Source organism: Lonchura striata, chromosome 11 (assembly GCF_046129695.1).
Source record: "Lonchura striata isolate bLonStr1 chromosome 11, bLonStr1.mat, whole genome shotgun sequence".
Lineage (NCBI taxonomy): Eukaryota > Metazoa > Chordata > Aves > Passeriformes > Estrildidae > Lonchura > Lonchura striata.
Genome location: NC_134613.1, coordinates 6,682,309 through 6,695,751, shown reverse-complemented (window position 1 = coordinate 6,695,751; position 13,443 = coordinate 6,682,309). Strand labels below are relative to the sequence as shown.

The 13,443-nt window shown below is 45.9% G+C and overlaps 1 protein-coding gene across 9 annotated transcripts in view; it reads left to right on the top strand.

Annotated features, from left to right (window-relative positions):
• The window catches only part of NEO1 (neogenin 1), a 168,687-nt gene that overhangs the window by 62,107 nt on the left and 93,137 nt on the right, over window positions 1-13,443 (top strand). For all 9 annotated transcript variants that reach the window (XM_077785861.1, XM_077785858.1, XM_077785864.1 and 6 more), the window contains exons 3-4: window positions 6,698-6,973; window positions 11,071-11,224. In XM_077785861.1, the coding sequence (XP_077641987.1) occupies window positions 6,698-6,973; window positions 11,071-11,224 (430 nt within the window). The remainder of the gene's footprint in view (window positions 1-6,697; window positions 6,974-11,070; window positions 11,225-13,443) is intronic.

Here is a 13,443-nt window from a genome sequence, read left to right as displayed (position 1 = left end):
AATTAATTTTTTTCTAGCATTAGAATGTTGTTTTAGTTGTTTCTTGGTGTCTGTGGAAGTCAGATTCATTGGCTGCTGCAGCTTTTCCTGCTGCTGCTGGAGCTTTGTGTTGTTTGGCCTTTGAACTGCCAGTCCTTTCTCCAATTTTCATGATACTATTTCACCACCCCCATCAGAAGATCTGTTTTTTTTGTTTGTCTGTGCCATTCCTTGCAGCACTTCTTGAACCTGACCATGTGCTATAGACTGACATCCCCACCTCACTCCCACTGTTTTCTAGTAGTTGTGGTTGTCAGTAGTGACCTGTGTATTTTTAAGATCATCATTCAGTCATTTTATCACTCCCATTTCATTCCTGAAATAATTTATTAATCTCCTTGATAGCACCTAACTAGAATTTGGATTTGCTTGTTTTGCCAGGTAGAACATCATATTATGCCGATGTGTTTTCCTTGTCCAAACACCCTCTAAAGTTTTGGATGTGTAGTAAATAAAAGGGAGAAATTGTTCCCTGCGAGGGTGGTGAGGCCCTGGCACAGGTTGCCCTGGCACAGGTTGTCCAGAGAAGCTGTGGCTGCTCCTGGTTCCCTGGAAGTGTCCAAGGTCAGGTTGGACAATATTTTCTGCAATATTTTGCTATTTCTCACTATGTTTTTTTGTGGCCCTTCCCCATATCATCAGATAATTGAGCTTGAAAGGAGACTTGGGACATCTGAAGTTCAGTTGTTTGTTCAGAAGAGCTCTGAGGTGCCACCAGGTCACTTGGTGTGTCACTGTGTGTGACAGTACCTGTGTCTGTTACCGATGTGTCCAGTGACATTTTCCTCTGTCCCTTCATTCTGGCCAAGGGATGCTGTTTTTTCATCAGCACATACCACATTGCCCGTGCTGTCATGGCTGTGTTTAACCAGGTCAGAATTCTGCTTATGCACTGACAGTTCTCATGTATGTTCTGTTTTCCATGTACTTCCCACCTCTGGTTAGCCAGCAAGGACATTTGGTAGGTTTTCCTCTCTCCATGTTCCAGTCCTTGCAAAAATCCTCATCCCTTCCCCAAGGAGCTGTCTCCTGCCTGGATTTTTGGTTCCCTTCTCCCCTGTCTGATTTGCCTAAAGCAAGGGGGAGAATGATGTGCTGCTTAGTGTTTGTAGCAAGAACTGGAAGCATCTGGCCTTATCCTAATTCACGTGCTGGTGGACTTGTGTTCTGCAGGAGTGTTTGTAATTACAAAGTCTGCTCCGTGTGCCAGTGAGATCCATGAAATATGTCTCATTAGCAGCAGTGTATTTTAAGCCGTTTCACACCTCTGCCACTCCAACAAATGATGCTGAATAATGTTGGAGAGAAGGAGCTGTGATAATTTAATGAAGTGTCCACAGATGGCTGGACTTATTAATTTTTTAGCAGGGTTGGGGTGAGGAGCTGATGCACTAACAAAATAGGCGACGTCTTTGTGATCGCTGCGCTGAGGGGTAGCAGATGTTGGAGCTGTCCTAACAATAGGGGATCACGTTCCCATTCTCCAGAACCTCCTCGTGGTGCTGAAATCTCCACACTTCCCAAGAGGCTGTTTGGGGAAAGGAGTCATAGTTACATATTTGTCATGAGTTCAAATTCGATCAGGCAGACAGGAATGGAGTTAAATTCATTTAGCTGAAAATTGTGAGCAGTTTGTGGGATCATTCACAGGCTAGTTGGATGAATTTCAGAGTGAAAGTGGAAGCTGTAGGGTGGAATGTTTGGAGATGGTGCTGCTGGAGTTTAGAGTTGGGTAAGTTAGGAGGAACTTGAATGAAAGTTAACTCTGGGCAGCAAAGGCTTTTCACAGATGGTATCCAGGAGGGAACAGGATGGAAAACCTGCCAGCTGCTCCTGTGCTTTACTTTTTCCATATTGCAGTAGAAACGGGGGAAAAAACAGGAAACATTTGCTGAGCACATCGAGATGTCACAAGAAGGCCTGAAACCAGCCTTGGGAAAATGTTAATTGCACAAACATGTGATATGTGTGTGTTTAGAGCAGTCTAATGCTTGTACAAAGCGTTATCTTAAATTCCAGTCAGAGCAGTGGCAACAGAGGGCACACACGTGAGGAAAACTCAGAGGCTTGTGACCACTGTACAGCCCTGCCACAGGCAGGAAAAGGGGTCTCCTCCCCAGCTTTCTCTTCCCTAGAGATGAGGAGATGGCTCTTTTCTCACTTCCCTTTTGCAGTGTTGATTTGGTGAGATGGGTCCCAAAGGCTTGGTAGGACTCTGTGGGGTTTAAATGTGTGTGGCAGTGGCATCCACATAAACCAAAGCAGCGTTTGCAGCGTTGCTGGCAGGCTGCAGAGCACAGGCAGGTGTGACTGGAGTTATTGCACTCAGGTGAGCAAGGTATTTAGTAATGGTTGATAATGAAGCTTTTTTCTTTCAGTCTCCTTGGAACTGATTGGCACTGGCTGCAGTTGCAGGGAGGCTGCTGAACTAGATTGGCATCTGGCTCAGGGCAGTGAATTCCCTGATTCTGCAGACTTTAGGAGATGAAATACTGGCTCCATTGAGGGCAGGAGACTACAGCCAGAATTTTAACCATCTGTGTTTTCCAGGAGCATGGGAATTATTGCTCTTCTAGGCACATCTTTTTCAGAAATGGAGACAATGGGCCACAAATCTCAGTAACACTGAGACTGGGAATGCTGATTGAATGCACCACATTTGCATTAATAGATTGTTCATTCACATTCCTACCATTGCTCTGGGCTTGGATGAGGGGAAGGAAGAAACAAAAGGGAAGGAGAAAAGAGGCACAGAGTTGACTTCCCCACCTTCTCTGCCATTTGCATTGTCCTAGCAGAAATGAGGGGTTTGGGATGCATCTAATGCCTGTTAAATGCACATGAGTTCACTGTTGCTTATTTGTTCTCCTGCCTGTGTTTAGAGAACATTCCAAATGGAAAATCATCCTTCCTAAATTGAGTTTATTAACCTGAATTCCTGCTAGGTCAGTAGTATTTTCCTTTGGTGTCCTGAAATCGATACCTAATGTATGTGCACTGCCACAGAATGATTAATGTGTGTACAAATATGAAAAATTTTTCTTCAATGTCAGAAGCCCAAAGTGTCATTTATCATGATGTTCATTTACCAAAAGATGGGCTGGTATCTTCAGCTGACCCTGCAACACATGGGTGAGGAGTGTATCTTCCACCCCTGGCAGTGCCCAGGGCCAGGTTGGACAGGGCTTGGAGCATCCTGGACAGTGGAAGGTGTCCCCACACATGGCAGGGGGTGCCACTGGATGGGCTTCAAGGTCCCTTCCAACCCAAACCATCCTGGGATTCTACTCATCATTAGAACTTCTTGCTCAACCTTCTTGATTGACGTGTTTGGGAAATACAAAGCACTGAGAAAAAAGTATCATTTTTTAAAAAAAGTTAACTTCAAAAATGGTTTTGAAAGTGTTTGTAGTTTAACTAGACTGAATTGGCTTACATGGTAATGCCTCTAAAAATTATTATAGAAAGTTCAGGAAATGCTGGCTTAGAAGTTGATAATTGATGTTTTGAAGAGAGCAGCTCTGTAATACAGAGGTTCTGGGCTGGGAGATGAAAGGGTATTTTCTAGTGGCTCACTGCTGCAGGAGGTGTGCCAGCACTCTGGGACCTGCTTCTGGATTTATAAACAGATCTCCAAATTAATAGTAATTAAGGCCTGGATTTGGAGTGCTTTTTATAATGCATCATGATTGTTCTGTGGTGTTTGTTAGCTAAAGCAAAGGGTCCTCCTCCACAATGGGGGCTTTTACGCAGTGCAAATTGCCAATAATTGTAGAATAAGAGAAAATTACTCTTTAGGACAAAATTACAGGCTAGGTTAAAATATATATTTTAAAACCACACAGGACTATGATGAAATACAGGTTTTAGTGGCATTTAAGATGACTTGGAAAATGAACTGTAATTTCATTTCTAGTGAGTAATGAAACCATCTTGAATAAAACTTATTTAACCTCAGTGGAGCACCTGCACAAAACAGAAGGCAAAAGGTCTGTCTTGTCCAGGAAATGAACAGTACTTGTAAGGGATAAAATGAAAGCATATTTGAGCTGCATGTGAGAAATTGCAGGGCTTCAGTCCTCCAGGAATGTTCCTGCTTGTGCTTCAAGTAGCCACTATGGGGCTGTAGCAGTGGGAGCTGCTGGGAGCAAAGAGATGGCAACAGGTGAGGTGAGAACAGAAGTCATGGGGTCACCTGGCTAAAAGAGGAGACCCAGGATTCCCTCCCAGGATGGGGAAAGAGCTGGCTTAATATGCAGGGCTCTTAATAAATGAGAATATTGAGAGAGATAAGAACCGGAGGTAATTATGAACATATAATGGGTTCTGTCAAGAAGGACATTTTTCAGAAAGGACAGATGCTTCAGAGACTGGAGTTCAGAGGCTCAGGGTTAACAGCCTCATCAGCTGTAAGAACAACCCATTTACCCACTGAATTAGTGAGTGTGGCAAACGAGAGACCTCGTTCCCCTTGGTCTCATCTCACAGGAAGAATTAAGTCATGCTCCAGACTGACTGATGATGGAACTTCTGAGCGCAGTGTGCAAAGTCAGGCAGGTGCAGAGACACCTTGGGATTGTGCTGGGACAGAGGGATGGGTCATTCAGGTGAGGAAAAGGTTACTTGGGTTCTAGCATTGATTGTGCAGAGCCACTGAGATGGTTCCATCTTTTGGGAAGATCTTGTCAATAGACAGAGAAGCAGTTTTGTAATATTTCTGTGGATGTTTGTGAACTTAAATTACTCGAGGCGCTGGAGTTTGTCTTTCTGCCAGGAGTGCTTGGTGGGAGAGCAGGAGGCATTGGGGATCAGTTGGAGCAAGGGAGGTTCTGACTGGGTGTAAAGAGGGAGTTCTGCTCCATGAGGTAGAACAGGTTGTGCGGTCTCCACCCCTTGGGGATTTTTGAGGTCTGACTGGACAAATCCCTAAGTAACCAGCTCTGACCTTGTAGCTGATTTTGCTCTGGTTGTTCCCTTACTTCCAAAATTATCCTGCCATTCTGCATCTGTAAAGGTGGGTAGAGTGGTAGGGGAATGAGGGAGAGAAACTCAAGATTGTAGCTTCATTAAGCAGGAGAAAAGTTGAAAGAAGTTGGATTTTTTGTTCCTGTGAATACCTTGGAGGGACTTTTGGATAAATATCAAAGATGCAAAATAATACCAAAACAAGGTCAAGATCAAAGGACTGCAAGTTGGTTGGAAGTACACTGGGAGAGGGGAACTAGAAACAGAAAGTTTCTTGGAGGAATGAAGTTATGGAAGGAGTCCCCAGGTGGGACTCAGAGAGGGAAGAAAATATGTAACAGTTGGAGATGAACTGTTCAGGGTTATGGAAGGAACTTGACAGGACAAGAGTGATTTATATGTTAGGATATATAAATCCTAATCCTAACTGTTAGGATATATGAATCCTCCTCCAGTCTGGCTGTCCTGCAGGATTGGACCTTTTACTGGTGCATTCCCAGTGGATTTGTGATAGGTATTCAGTGAGACTTGTGAAAATAGGGGGTTGAACTGTGGCAGATCTGATCATTTCCATGTGCAGAACACTTAGGATGGGGTGACTGTGGCTGGCTGCCCATCCAGCTGTGCCCTCACCCTGCTCCTCAGCAGGATGCAGAAGAAATAAGATTAAAGTTACTGAGTCAAGATGGGATCACTCCCAGTTACTGTAATGGCAGAACAACCTTGACTTGCAGAAAATCAATTTAATTTCTTGACAACTAAAGTAATTTGAGTGGTAAGAAAAAAAACAAACTAAAGTACTCTCACTGCTGGTTCCCCATTTCAGCTCCCTGCCTTCATTCCCAATTCTTCAGCCTCATGCTCTACCCTGGTCTCCCCAGGATGACACCCAAAGCTGCCCTTCCTCCTCTCTCTCCTCCTCTGACCTGCCCACTCCAGGACTGTGCCTCACACTTGCCTCACTGTCCCGTGGATTTCCCTGTCTTGGATGTGCTTCAGGGATGTGCCCCCAGCTTCCCTGGCTGCCTCAGCTGTGGCTCCATGGAACCAGCTCCAGCTGTGCCCCCAGCCTCTTCCCACAGCTCCCCCAGGGGTTTGGCCTCCCCAGCCCAACTGTGAAGCCATTAAGTGGGCTCTGGGTGTTTCTGGAGAGCATTTTTATGGAAAAGGTGGCCTGGGTTGTGCAGCACTGCTTGAGTGAGTTCTGTGGTGTGTCCTAGAGAAACTCTGCTCTCGGCCACACTGAGAACGTTCATATGCAAATATTTATCTCAGTATTTTCCTTGTGGCACTGTAGAGAGGCTTTTGTAGCTGAAGGTGGTAAGTGAAGGTGTTTTGTAGGCTGCATTGTAGAAGCTGTGGCTGCCCCATCCCTGGAAGCGTGCCAGGCTGGAGAGGGCTTGGAGCAGCCTGGGATAGTGGAAGGTGACCCTGCCCATGGCAGGGGGTGGGTCTGAATGAGCTTTAAGGTCCCTTCCAAGCCAAACCATTCCAGGATTCTGTGATTATTTGGTTTGTCCGCCTTTACGCCATCCATGTTTAACGTTGTCCCGTCAGCTGTTAAGGTTTTTAAAGAGTTGGAGAGCATCTTAACTTTTCCAAAACTACATTCTTGAGACTCGACTTGAACTTTCAATCTTTGGCGCCGTGTTCAGAACATCTCAAACTTACCGTTCTTTTGGTTTTCTTGCAGGTCTGCCCAGGTTCACGAGCCAGCCCGAGCCCACCTCCGCGTACCGCGGCGGCAGCGCCGTGCTGGGCTGCGAGGTGACGGCCGAGCTGGTGCCGCTGCTGCGCTGGGAGCGCGACCGCCGGGCGCTGCCCCCGGAGCCGCGGCTGCTGCAGCTGCCCGGCGGGGCCCTGCTGCTCACCAACGCCTCGGACGCCGACGCGGGGCTCTACCGCTGCGCCCTGGACACCGGCGGCACCCCCAAGTACAGCGACGAGGCCGAGCTCCAAGTCCTGCCAGGTACCGCTGCTGCTCTCGGGGCTGAGCTGCTCCATGCTCTCGGGGCTGAGCTGCTCCATGCTCTCGGGGCTGAGCTGCTCCATGCTCTCGGGGCTGAGCTGCTCCATGCTCTCGGGGCTGAGCTGCTCCATGCTCTCGGGGCTGAGCTGCTCCATGCTCTCGGGGCTGAGCTGCTCCATGCTCTCGGGGCTGAGCTGCTCCATGCTCTCGGGGCTGAGCTGCTCCATGCTCTCGGGGCTGAGCTGCTCCATGCTCTCGGGGCTGAGCTGATCCATGCTCTCGGGGCTGAGCTGCTCCATGCTCTCGGGGCTGAGCTGCTCCATGCTCTCGGGGCTGAGCTGCTCCATGCTCTCGGGGCTGAGCTGATCCATGCTCTCGGGGCTGAGCTGCTCCATGCTCTCGGGGCTGAGCTGCTCCATGCTCTCGGGGCTGAGCTGCTCCATGCTCTCGGGGCTGAGCTGCTCCAGGCCCTGAACGCACTGCAGACACTCACAGGCTGCTTTCCTCTTATTTAATGGTTCAGCTTTTAAGGCATTTTGGGGAAAACATCTTTAAAAGCTGCCAATAATACACATTGGGACCTTTGGGGAAGTCTCCAACTCAGAGTCTTTGTCCACAGGCCCTGAGCTCTTCACAGTGGTTGGAAACGCTCACAGGCTGCCTTCCCGTATTTAATGGTTCAGCTTTTGAGGCATTTTGGGGAAAACATTTTCAAAACACTTCCATTGGGATGTGATACAAAGCAGAACCAACTGTTTCTTTGAGTATAAGTGTTTGGGGACTTCTATATTTTTTTCAGGTTGAATCCCACGTTTCAAACCCTGTGGAAGCTTCACAAAGAAATTGGTGCTTAGTCTGTCACTCTTGGGATGCTTAAGCTGAGGTGTTTTTAGTTTTTCCCATATTCAGAAAGTTCTGACCATCTAAACATTGGGACCTTTGGGGAAGTCTCCAACTCAGGGTCTTTGTCCACAGGCCCTGAGCTCTTCACAGCAGTTGGAGACGCTCACAGGCTGCCTTCCCATATGTAATGGTTCAGCTTTTAAGACATTTTGGGGAAAGACTTCTTTAAAAAAAAAAAAACAAATAATGTACTTCTATTGTGACATGATACAAAATGGGAATTGACTGTTTCTGTGAGTATAAAAGCTTGGGGTTTTCTGTTTCTCGGGTTGAATCCCATGTTTCAAACCCTGGAAGCTTCACAAAGAAATTGGTGCTTAGTCTCTCTCTTGGGATGCTTAAGCTGAGGTGCTTTTAATTGTCCCAGTATTCTGGAAATTCTGATTGTCTAATTAATGGGGCCTTTTGGGAAGTCTCCAACCATCAGAGGGGATGACATTTTATTTTGGAAGGTTCAGCTTTGCCTGTTGTTCTGAAATGTTGAGATATTTTTGGTAGAACAGAAGTCCAGTGCTGATGTAAACTGTTGGCACATTCAGTGTGTTCTGTTCCCAGTGACACCACCAGCTGTTCTTTCACAAAGGTTTGAAAAGTGACCAAAAATAGGACAGGAATGTGGGTTGTGCTTTCCCAAACTAGGGAAATACAGGCTGTGTTTGATATGAGGTTCCTTAATTGTTCCCAGAGCTGCCTCTTCTGGATTAGTCTCCATGTTGGAATTCTCATTCAGTTGTTACTCTTGGAGAGCTGCTGGAGGGAGTTGCTGAGTTTCCATCTCTGGAAGCTCTCAGGGTTAGGCTGGACAATGTCACGGTTGGCCTGACCTGGTGTGGGGGGCAGGTAGACTTGAGGCAGGTGGGGGCACCTTCAGGGGTCCCTTTCAAGGAATAGTTCTGTTTCTTGTGACTATGGCCCTTCTCTACTTAGAATACTAAATTATTCTGTAAAATACCCCAATTTTTACAATTATAACCCTCTTTTGAAATTGGGATGTTGGAAATCAATCATGCTTAAAGTAGGACTGTTTCATTCCATTCTTTAGCCTTTCCAAAGCCTTGTCTCTTCTCCAACTAAGGATATAGGGTTTGAAGAAAAGCACTTTTGGAAAAGATGCTTGATTTAATTCCTGTCGTTTGGATTGACTTCTTGTTTCTGCAGCCCTTCAAATGCTGACAATTTTGCTGATTTTTTAAATGGAATCTGAAGATTTCTTGAAAACTTCTGTATTACACTGATCTTTTGAATCCTTTTTGGCTCAGGCTGGAGTTTCCTTGCTTTTGTAATGCTTTGCTGAAAGTGATGAAATAGAGCTGTGTTAGGGAATTCAAATGATGCTGTTTCTTTGCTCCATCATGAATCCAAAAGTATCGATAGTGAAGTTTGGTAAAATCCCTCCCTGCAGGCTTTTTTTTTTTTTTTTTTTAGAAAGTGGGATTAAGCTGTTGAAGGGAAAGCTCCCTTAGTCTTGAGCAGCCCTGTAATTGATTGCTTGGCCTGAGAAGTATTTGAAAGAAGGATTTGAATTAATCTGTTCTTTATTCACTTTATTCCTCTTTTAAATGGTTATCTGATGTGTGGCTGACAGTGAACCCACCACTGCTTCCCAGGCTTTGAAACACACCCAGCACACTCCTGCATCCCAGAGATTTGCATCTTCAGACAGTGCTCTGCTGCTTAAATGTTCTGCTTTGTCTGACACCAGGCTGCCACTGAGCAGAAAGATGCATTTCTGAGCTCTGCCACTTCACAAGTGGGTGCTTTCAAACGTAGGACTGCAAGAGAAAAATGTCACTTAGCTTTGGGATCCAGTTTCCATTTACCTGTGAGCTGAACTCCCTTTTGGGAGATTGGAGCACGCGGAGTGGTGTCTCCAGGGAATCGTCCTGGCTCCTCTCCATGTAAGAGTGGCTGCCTGGAGATGTTGTATCCCTGCTTGGCAGCATGGCTGGCTCCACGTGCTGCTCCAGGTTCCCGGCACTTCATTATTCCCCATGCACAGCAGGGCAGGCGGAGCAGTTCCTGCCAGGAATGTGGGCAGAGCTGCAGGGATGGGGCTGGCTGATCCAGGACTGCTCAGAGCTTGGCTGCCTCTGCCTGTGCCAACTCCCACACGGGATTTCCACCTGTTCTGCTTCCCCCAAGTGTCCTGGCACCTCCTCGTGTTGTGCCTTGGAGCTCGTGTATGCCCTGAGCTCAGTGCTGCGAACACTCAGTATTATTTTTAATGTTTTGAGCTGAAGAACACCAAAACAACATCTTCCTGAAATGCCTGTGAGTAGCACCTCGGGCCCAAGTGAGAGAGCAGCCAAATATGTGTGTGATGAGACACAGAACGTGCTTCATTCAGGGAGCAGGAGTAGAGTAGGTGCAGAATATTCTGTCCTCATTTTAGGTGGCCAGAAATAGTTTGAGGCTTTGTCCAGTTGTGGAGCTTTGCTGCCATAACACCCTCAAAAACCCATCAGAGTGCTGGCAATGCAGGAGTTAGTGCAGGGTGAGTAGGGGCTACCCAGTCCAGAGTGGAGCTGCTCTGTAGAGCTCATTTCCTCTAGGTACAATGCAGGGCACAGACAGAGGGTACACCCTCTAGTAGGGACTGAATAAATGTGCCCATGGCTTGTGCTTCTTCTTAAGGGTAGGAAGAAAAAGGAAGAAAGCCCTGTCAACTTAATCCAATGTAGAGCTGCTTCAGAGGATTCCCTGTTTTCATAAGGCTGGAAAGCTGTGGTGGGGCATTTTTGTTTTGTTACTTCAGCATGCACGTTCCTTGGTTGTTGTATTTTACTTGGGGTCAGTCAGTGCTGCAATAATTTAACTTTCCAGCGTGTAAAAGCACTTCCCTCAGGAAGCTCCGTGATGAAGCCCAAGGCTTGCTGGACAAACTCAAAGCTTCTCCTTTCTTTCCTAAATCTCTGCTACCTGGTGGAAGTACCAGTTTCAGGGCTGTAATTTAGAGCTGGAATAGTTTCCCAGGGAATTGGAAGAATGAGAATCCCAAAAGTGGGGAATCATTTTGCATGTCTGGAGGAAATGGTAACAAGGCTGGGAGAAGCTCCGGTGTGGGCGAGGTGGGGATGGAATTAAAAATTTTCTTGAGCCGGTTGAATTTTGGTTCCGAGGGTTTTTGGTGGTTTTTATCACGGCCATCTTCTGGTGTTGCGCCTGGTGCCAGCTGCGTGGTGTCCCGTTTGCAGGCGCAGAGGAGCCGCAGAGCCTGGCGCTGCTGAAGCCGCCCTCGTCCCTCAGCCGGCTGCCCGGGCAGAGCGCGCTGTTCCCCTGCGTCGCCGCCGGCTTCCCTCCTCCCCTCATCCGCTGGACCAGGGACCACGAGGAGCTTCCCACTGACGGGTGAGTGATTTGGAGGATTTGGGATTGGCACACGCCTTCCTTTGGGCCTGCAACCTGGAGAGCAGAGGCTGATCCCAAATGCTGCAGGGCTTCAAGACTCGGTGCTGGGATAAGGGAGGTAGTTCAGGAGACTTTGGAACAGTGTCAGGACTCTTTTTGCAGCCATTTGAAGCTAAGAAATCTTGTCTGAAGCAGGGAGGTTATTAAGAATAATTTACTTTTAGACTGGCACTGGACTAGAAGCAGCAATTGAGGGAATAAAGACACTGCAGGAAAAGGAGGATGAGTTGGGGTATTCTGAGTGTGAAGCCCTGCACTCGTTCTTTCTGCAGTTGAAATGTTCACTCTGTGTCAGAACATCCCACAGGAATGGAAGAATAAGTGTTTAAAGCAAAATGACACATTTTCTCGTTAAAATAGAATAATAAAACCGTAGACATGATGGCAAAAAATCAGTGAGCTTTCAGAGATGTATAGAGTGAGAACTTATACATTGTCATTGCTGGTACAGTCAGAATAATGTGGTAGAAAATCTGTATTAAAAGAGCAGAACAAATCTTATCAAGGCTGGTTTTGTCCATGTAATGAACATACTTCCTAGAACCACGATTGCAAATAGATTTTTGACTGTTTTCCATGTCCCTCAAAGTCAGCAGTGAGATTAATGGGGAGCCAAGTTAATCATGGAACAAGGAGGGGTAAATTGTGACGCAGAAAGCAGCCAGAACAATGCTCAAGTCTCTGCAGCACCAGGGATATAATATATCTCTTTTTTGGCAACTCTTAAATTAAAAGAATCTAGGAGCTGGTAATTTGAACTGTCTTTGATGGGAGGCTGCTGTGGGAAATGACAAACAGCCCCTGAGAGATGGTACTGTGTCAGTGTGAAGGCACATGATTTAAATTCAGGGGGTTTTATAAATATAAGAACTCGCTCCCCTACAAAAGCTGGTGCAGACTCATTGGAGCAGCACAATCAAATGGGATGAAGTAGCAGAATAAATGTGCCTGGCAAGATCTGAATTTGTTGTTCTTGTATGTAAAGTGATGTCATGTCACATCTTTAGGAAGTTTTGATGCCCTGTCCTTCTCTAGGCTGTGGCACATTCAGGGCACAGGGAGTTAAAGCTCTCCTTTTATTTTCTTGATTTTTGAAACCCAAAACCCAGATTTTCCCACCACTGAATACAGTGCTGTTAATTCCCTTTGGAATTTGCTTCCCTCGTTCTGTGAGGTTGCCATGCTCACTTCTTAGGGCTTCACAGGTATTTTCTTTTTCTCATAATTCAGGGTAAGAAATTCTTCTGGAGAGCTGGAGCATAACATTAGTAAATATACTTGATCTTCAAATGCACACAATTTCAGCCAAGTCTAACTTGATTTTTCAGAATATTTAGCATTAGTTTTAGTGTTTTGCCTTTTGTTACAAGAACAGGTTCCAGCTGACTTTTTTCTTCTTGCAACACTTAGCTCTTTTCTTGAAGTGAAATGTGTACTCATTGTAGGCTTGAGTTTTAAGGTAGGTAAAGGTAGAAATTTGGTCTTTTTTCCCCTCTGTGGGGTAAACTTTTTCATTGTTCCTTCAAGTGATCAAACTGAGCAAAGCCCCCAAGTCTGCTGCTTGTGAATGTGGCTGAACAGGGCAGAGATTCAAAGAGCTGAGAACAGAAACCTCTTCAACTCCATTCACCCTCCAGCTATTGTGTTATTGGTGTGAATAGAATAACTAGAAAATCTCCAGAAATTAAGATTCTTTGTTGGAGAAAAGCCTGCAGTTACTGTTGCTAAATAGCTACCTTAGCTTGTTATGCATGGTCTGTTAATGTAATTACAAATTAAATCACATTTAATTTGTATTAAAATCCCCTTTTGATATAAAAGTACGACTTTCTTAGCGTGGCTTTTCTTTATCCCAAGAAAAAACGGATTATTTTCATCTGGGCAGGTTTTAATGTCCCTTCTGCCTGGGAAAAGCTCTGAAATCCCAGTTTTGTTTATGCACACCCCCACCCCAAACATTAACATACATCTATATAGCCATATATAAATATAGCCATATATAACGGGACATTTCTCTGTGTGTGTTTGGGCTTAGGAAACAAAACTCAGACAGCATGGGGAGATTGTCCTTAATTTTGACCCCTTGTTAAAGGGTTTTAACACAAAACCTTCTTTTTACTTTTGCCATAACTGTGGTAATTAATGAATGCAAGGCAGAA